General features: G+C 43.7%; 1 protein-coding gene across 6 annotated transcripts in view; it reads right to left on the bottom strand.

The window, feature by feature from the left end:
- diaph2 (diaphanous-related formin 2) overlaps positions 1-8,248 on the bottom strand; it is a 391,673-nt gene that overhangs the window by 227,416 nt on the left and 156,009 nt on the right. For all 6 annotated transcript variants that reach the window (XM_058076542.1, XM_058076541.1, XM_058076539.1 and 3 more), the window contains 2 exons: positions 7,518-7,889; positions 1,005-1,119 (listed from right to left, as the gene is read on the bottom strand). In XM_058076542.1, the coding sequence (XP_057932525.1) occupies positions 1,005-1,119; positions 7,518-7,889 (487 nt within the window). The remainder of the gene's footprint in view (positions 1-1,004; positions 1,120-7,517; positions 7,890-8,248) is intronic.

Consider the following 8,248-nt stretch of genomic DNA (forward strand, 5'->3'; position numbering starts at 1 on the left):
CAAGATGGAGCAAGCTGCCGCTGGTGTCCAAACAGACGCTGGGGTGTACATTAGCCCATGTGTTAAAGCTGAAGGATAGTATATAGTTATGTCCACACAGCCTGACAGACTGAACTCACATTTGACTGTTCAGCACTTGACAGGGCTTGAACTTCTCCCTGCACTGCTGCAAGAATTAGCGGGGTGTACAACACACACAATGTCAGAGAAGTGGATAACACTCACAAAGCCATGAGTTTGGTCAGAAGGGTGGGGGGGGGGATGTGTCCAGTGCTTCCACATACACAATTCCATACATACACCAACCCTCTCTGTGCAGTTTGTCTTATTCATCAGCAAGTTTAGGAAGTCTTAGTGAAACAAGAGTGGGGGAGAGAAGAACTTCCCCGATGGAGGATTGGTTTACTGAAGTGTAAAAGGCGAGAAACAAACCAAGCATGGCGGCACTTGGGTCAAACATATCCCTTTCTGAGCGCCTACACAAATGCAGATTGGAAAAAAAAAAGAATCAGCAACAAAGACCAGATGAAAAAAAAAAAAAAAACAAAGTTCAGTTGCGTTGCATTTCTAGCCCCGTGCCAGAAAAATCACATTAACACCCTGCAGCAGGAGCATTGTTATCCCTAATTGGCACAAAGCTACGCATTAAAGGCATACGAAGCCTGTTGAAACCAGAGTTTGCTTTAAAGATAATTAATATTTCAGGGAGGGGAGGTGTCATCAGATGAAAGTGGTTTGGGATCTTTCCGCCAGGGAGGCTCAATGAAGAAGCCCCCGCTTACCTTTAGGGGTCCATATAGAAACATCGGAAGATGATGTGACCATGTTGATGTTCTGCTCGGTTGACAAATGCTAAGCAGTTCAATATTTAAAGTATTTAAAGTAAGTTTTTTTTTGTATTTAAAATTTCATTTGCGGAATATGCTGTGAAAAAAAAAAAAAAAAAAAAAAAACCAGGGTGCCAGACTTGTGGACACCCCTTTTCCATGTTATGCATCCCTTACCTTTGCTTTGTGACGAGAAGCTATGGGAGAGCTGAGCAAAGAGGTCGGGATTCTCAAACTTCTCCTCTTTCACTTTGATCCAGATGCAATTCTCCGCCATTTCCTGGGGCACTATCTGCAACGACACAAGGATTCTATTATCATCACCACAATCACAGAGCACAATTCTGCCAAACTGCCACTCAAAAGGTTCTTCGAGAGCGAGCGAGAGAGACAAAGAAAGAATATGTGTGCATGTGTGACGTTTTGGTACAGGTGTGGGAAACAAAAACAAAAACAGCTGAAGGGGAGGGTGTAGGTCACAGAGTGTCCAAACTTTTCCACTGTGAAGATGCAAGCACCTATCTGATATTTTCTTATGTGTTTTGCTAAAAACAAACAAATAGCTTAAAGGGATAGTTCAGATTTTTTTGGCAAGAATAAACCTGCATCTTCCAGTTGTGGCTAACGTAACTTTCACGACTTCCTGAAACCCTTTTTTATCATTGGCATGACACAGACGCCATTGGTTGTTTGACTTCTTACTGCTTAAAGGAAGTCCAATGTGAAAGACGGGGCATTCAGTTATTTCTACACCAGAATCCAGAAGGGTTAAATCATGTTGGTTGGGAACAAACTAAGCCTTCTTCTTCATTGGTTCTTCTTTGTTGGTGTTCATGGTTATTTCTTCCTTTCTAGACTGGGCATTGAAAATTCATTCATTCATTCATTCATTTTCTACCGCTTTTTCCTCACGAGGTTCGTGGGGGGTGCTGGAGCCTATCCCAGCTGTCTTGGGGCGAGAGGCGGGGTCCACCCTGGACTGGTGGCCAGCCAATCACAGGGCACATATAGACAAACAACCATTCACACTCACATTCATACCTATGGACAATTTGGAGTGGCCAATTAACCTAGCATGTTTTTGGAATGTGGGAGGAAACCGGAGTACCCGGAGAAAACCCACGCATGCACGGGGAGAACATGCAAACTCCACACAGAGATGGCCAAGGGTGGAATTGAACCCTGGTGTCCTAGCTGCGAGGTCTGCGCGCTAACCACTCGACCGCCGTGCCGCCCAGCATTGAAAATAGTAATCGAAATTCAAAAACTTTAAACGATCCCGGGTTTCCGTCAATGCTGGAGACTCGATGCCCAACATTCCAAATAAAACAAGACGAGTGAGTTCATTAGCTGGAAATGGTAATTCCCATGCTATGTTGGCTAACGAAGCCGTCGGGTTGCAATGGTACAGAATAATGCTGCCTGAATGCAACATGGCTGTTAATCCCAACTGGCTTCATTGCAAAGCGAATTAGTTACGATTAAACCACGAACAGTTGCTGGTTGACATCAAGTAGTGAACGTCATTTGCCGTTGGTTTAATTATCTCGTACCCGACTGCACAATTTATCCTCATTACTATGAATGCTAGAAAACAGTAAATCAGTGTGTTGCACAAATAGACACAGATGGTTGAAGAGGATCACTTCCTCCAGTGCTCAACAGACAAGATTAAACTGTTGGAAATACAAACACTGCAATTTAGCATACGGCACTTACTCATGTACATAACCCCCTTCAAAGCACCACAGCGAGAGCCCTCGGCCTGACCCCGCCATGGCTCTTAATCAAGAGCCTGGACTAGAAACACGCCCTTTAGCACCGGCGCCATTAACCCCTCTAATAAACACAACAATTGCATCACACTCACCCTGGCAACATAGAGATAGATTGATGCAGTAGCAGTAGTGTAGTGGTGGTAGTGTTAGGGTTCAACAGTGTTGCAGAGTGCCATAATGACATCAACAAGTGATTTAATGGAGCCTTTATGAAAGTGTCGTTTTGAAATGGAGTTTGTGAACCGATAACAAGGTAAGTGGTGTGCTTTGCTCTCATACAAACAGTGGCTGAAGTAAGTACTGGACAAAAGTAGGGAAAGCGTGTAAGGACTGTCCAATACTCTCCAATGCGTGTAAGGACTGCAAGTATTGGCCCATATCAGTATTGTGTTTTTTCACTGATATCGGCCGATACCAATCAATGACAGATCGATTGGAGCACCAGTAGGTAAAAGCAATCCAAATTAAAAGCAAACCCAAAAGACCAAGATTGAACTCTTTGGTGTGAATGCCACGCGCCATGTTTGGAGGAAACCAGGCACTGCTCATCACCAGGCCAATACCATCCCTACAGTGAAGCATGGTGGTGGCAGCATCATGCTGTGGGGATGTTTTTAAGCAGCAGGAACTGGCAGACTAGTCAGGATAGAAGGGAAAATGAATGCAGCAATATATAGAGATATCCTGGATGAAAACCTGCTCCAGAGCGCTCTTGACCTCAGGCTGGGGCGAAGGTTCATTTTTCAGCAGGACAACGACCCGAAGCACACAGCCAAGATCTCAAAAGATTGGCTTCAGAACCACTCCGTGAATGTCCTGGAGTGGCCCAGCCAGAGTCCAGACTTGAATCCAATCGAACATCTCTGGAGAGATCTGAAAATGGCTGTGCACAGACGTCTCCCATCCAACCTGATGGAGCTTGAGACTTATTGCAAAGAAGAATGGGCAAAACTGCCTAAAGATAGGTGTGCTAAACTTGCTAACTGTGGTAGAGAAGTCAGGAAGAACTCAAGCGGCAAAGAGACTCAGGTGAGTATAAAAAAGGTGAGGCCAATCAGGAGCATTTGTGCGCATCTTGTAGCTCCGCCCCAACACGGTAACCGCGGAATCCGGACAGCGAACACAACAGCAGAACTTAATGCCAGAGAAAACACAACTAAAAACCCAACTGTAACATGACCCACAAAACTAACCAGTGTCAACGCAGAACGTGACAGTCATGAACACTGACCTTAACGGAGTCAAGTGAGGCCTGCAGTTCTTTGAATGTTGTTTGGGGTCTTTTCTTTTGTGACCTATGGGAAGGTTCACCACTGTTCCATGTTTTCCATTTGTGGACAATGGCTCTCACTGTGGTTTGCTGGAGTCCCAAAACTTTACATACAGCTTTTAAACCTTCTGACTGATACATTAATCTCAGTTATGTTTTAACAGGAGGAAGTCACTTTTTCCACAGAGGGCCATGTCGGTTTGGATTTTTTTTTCTCCATTAATAACAAAAAGTTCAGCGTAACACCGTTAAAAATAACAATGCTGCTGTAGCTTGGTTAATATGCACATCACATATATGTAAATATAGCATTGTTGCCGCTTTTTGGAGACTTTTTCAGATGAATAAGCAGAATAAATTTGCAGAATAAGTAAGTCCCATAGATGCCATAATGGCCTGTCTTATTTTAGGTCTCCATGTCTAACATAAGGATTGTGGATGATGGGCAATTTGTTTGATCATCTGAAACATTTAAGTGTGACAAAATGAGAAATCAGGCAGGGGCAGGGCCTTTTTCACATCTATCCCGATGACATAAAGTGTATTCATTGCAGTTCTTCTTCAATCCAAAAATGTAATTGCTGCTTTCATTTTCATTTCCCAGCATTTCCCCTTGACGGTGCTATTTCTTTTTCCTCTTACCAATTACTTCCAAAATCCAAAGGCTGAACGTGCAAATGTAGACAAATGTGCACCATCTCCTATTAAACCAATGCCACTTTAACTACACTAAGTATGTATCACACAATGCGGAACTGTGGTCTAGTGCAGTAATTGCTATGAACTTTTTAAATATAATTATGATGTCTGAGTTGTCCTATTGCAGTACAAGCTGCAGTAGCGGATGGAAATAACTTTATGCAACTAATTCACATTTGCCACTGGCCCTCGTGCGCTTCCAATCTACGGAATCCAGGATACTGTTTGTTCCTGTCAAAACAATAGATTGTCTGTCCTCAGGTTGTTATGATTTTCATTTGCATCACACAACTACTCTCTTTCTGTGGCAGCAGAGATACTTGGACATATATATATATATATATATATATTTTTTTTTTTTTACAAAACAATGTCCATTTGAATCTGAATCCATAGGGTGCAATACAGGAATACAGACAAAGTTATTAAATAAACAAAATAATGCAAAATTATTCATTTTCTCGCTGCATCACGCCATAAGTAACTATCCCGTTTCTGTATAACAAAGCAACATAGGTTTGCATACACTTGCTGTTTTGAAAAGGTCACTGAAGTGTACCGTATTATGAAATGAATTATGCAGAAAGCGACATGTACGAAATGTAGAAGCTATTTTGTATTATATCAAGAAAATGTCCAATGAGGTTTAAATTTGTGTCAATTGTAACTGGTCAAGATCACACAAAACGATTAATTATTTATCAGAATCCTGCAGCAAAGGCTTTACTATTATCAGTAAAAAAAAATGATTATTGACAGAAGATGCTTAAATTGTCCCACTCTTATCTATTTGAGGGTATCTGAGGGTATCTAAGGGGAGGCGATTGTTTACTTTGGCGTTGTTGGTAATATTTGTTGACAAGTCCTCTCAAAAGAACTGCATTTGACCATTGGTATTTTTACCCATGAAAACATACGAGATGGAATAAAGCGATTTCAGGGTCAAACTGTCACCGTATGAAGCCAACAATAACAGTACAGGTGAAGTAAGTCCATGAAAACAGTCCTCACCAAGCGTGAGCTCACATACAGCAGTGGTCCGTGTAAAGTGGCTTAGTTTAGAGGAGCATGCTCACGCGACTGTGTGAGGTAAACCATGTAATGTGTCAGAGGGCGTGCTTCATGTAAGGATGTGGTATGTTTCACTCACGAGGGAGAGGCGGGGTACGTGTGTGTGAGAATTGTAGGAGGCTCGAGCAGCCCACTCACTTTCAAGATGGATGGACTGGCCTCCTACGGTAGAATCAGCAGGTGAAGCCGGACGTTGTAAATGCTATCTCACCGTACCTCCACTGAGGTTGGCCGGGAGAAGCCGCTCACCATGGTCGAGCAAGGGGCATTCATGTCGGATGAGCTATCCTGCCGTGCATCCACAAGGTGGGGAGTACCACAGTGTGCAGCTGGAGGAGTACATCGCACGCTGGGGGAGGAGCCACAGCCACGGCCGGCCAATGTATACATTGATTCATTTTCTACCGCTTATCCTCACGAGGGTCGCAGGGGGTGCTGGAGCCTATCCCAGCTGTCTTTGAGCGAGACACCCTGGACTGGTGGCCAGCCAATCACAGGGCACATATAGACAAACAACCATTCACACTCACATTCGTACCTATGGACTGCACTGGGACTGCATTTTGTTGCCCTGTACAAGTGACATGAGCAATAACAATAAAGTTGAATCTAATCTAAAAAAAAAATGGACAATTTGGAGTGGCCAATTAACCTAGCATGTTTTTGGAATGTGGGAGGAAACCGGAGTACCCGGAGAAAACCCACGCATGCACGGGGAGAACATGCAAACTAGCTGTGAGGTCTGCACACTAAACACTTGACCGCCGTGAGCCCCCAATGAATACAATGTACTTTTAAAGTGACACACTCACTCCTCCATAGGCTTATCCTTACTCGCTGGTTGGTGGCAAAGTTTTCCTGCACTTTCTCTGAGACACCCTGCACTTTCTCTGAGACACCATGACTAAGAATGGTAGGTAGAATATTAATCTGCCCCGATTTCAATGATGTTGGTGAGGTAGGGTGTTAATTCTTTCCTGTAGAATATTTTAACCACACGATACTAAGTCGAGAGGCTCCAGCATACCCGCTACCCTAGTATGGATAAGCGCTATAGAAAATAGATGGATGGAATTCAAAGTAAAAAAAAAAAAAAAAAAAAAGGGAAGATCCTGACACCGATATCACCCCATATCAGATTTTTTGCATCACCAATATCATTCATTGTACTCACTGATATACGTAAACACACAATTTATGGTGATAAAATAAGTGAAAATATTATAAAACGGATTTCATAAGACTCTTAAAGCACTGGGACGCAAACAAACTACAATAAAACTACTCACTCTGTTATTGATGGTGACATCATGCATTCATAACTGTTGTAAAAAAATGTACAGCAAATCATGCAGAAGCATGATTACAGCAGTCTGGGAGGCGGGCTTTCTTTTCACATGAGGACTAAAGATAGATATATTTTGACAGAGCAGCCAGGACAGAGATGTGGTTACTCATGTTCAGTCGTAATAAGTTGCATTGTCAGTTCTGGTCGTCCCGTTTTCCCATTTGGCATCACTGCTAAGCTTCTATGCAAAAACAATCAATATTCTCATGCAATCATTGTCAATAGTCCCACGATCTAGTTGGTTGGTTTCCAAATTGTATGACTGTAAGGCCGTGCTCTTCAAACAGTGGGGTGGTGCCCCATACTACATTTCTTCAAGGTTGAGGTCTGTTTGTGTGTAAACAATGCTGGTGCCATCAATTCATACAGTGGTTTGTACTGATAAATCAATCTTATAGGTAGTCAATAGTATTTCCGATAAGGAGAGGGTGAAAAAATATCAGAAAATCATTCAGAACCAGTTTTAATGTGTGCATATTTTGAATTGTGGTGTTTCGTCTGATTAGAATGTAGTGTTGGCCTACCTTGTTCCAGTTGACTCTCTTCATCACTGTTTCAGGCTTGTACACCTTCTTAGGTTCAAGTCCATACGGCAGTTTGAGGACAGGCAAAGACGGAGGCGGTGGAGGAGCCCCCGGGCCTCCAAAGAAAGGTGGAGGAGGTGGGGGACCACATCCGGGTGGTGGTGGCGGAGGTGGCGGTCCACCACCCGGAGGGGGCGGTGGCGGCGGCGGTGGTGGTGGAGCGCCGGCATGGCCCGGGAGAGGAGGCGGCGGCGGCGGCGGTGGTGGGCAGCCACCCGGGGGAGGAGGAGGAGGTGGGGGAGGTGGTGCCGCAGCACCTCCGGGTTGCGGTGGTGGAGGTGGCGCTCCGGGCACAGCTGGACCGGCTGCAATCTGCAAATACAGAAAAAAGGAGGTTTCTTTTTTTTTCTTTTTAATCAAGATGCCAAGTGATGTTTCTGTTAGCTCCCTCCAAGCTTTATTGTGTTGCCAAAAAGATTTAAAGACTTACAGCTTTGTTTGCTTTGAAAAAGCACTTTAGCGCTGCCTGTGCTACCTCAAAATATACAATTACTGGACCTCAACACAGCACCTGGTACTGACAGAACAGGTAACACAGCCCAGCCACTTTAAACACATACACACCATCCAAATGTCAATAAAAGCAAAATATATGCAAATACGGCAATTATGGACACCCAAACATGGCTTCTCAGCTTATTAGACATGCACATTTCCCACAAGAATTGCCC

Source organism: Doryrhamphus excisus, chromosome 6 (genome assembly GCF_030265055.1).
Source record: "Doryrhamphus excisus isolate RoL2022-K1 chromosome 6, RoL_Dexc_1.0, whole genome shotgun sequence".
NCBI lineage: Eukaryota > Metazoa > Chordata > Actinopteri > Syngnathiformes > Syngnathidae > Doryrhamphus > Doryrhamphus excisus.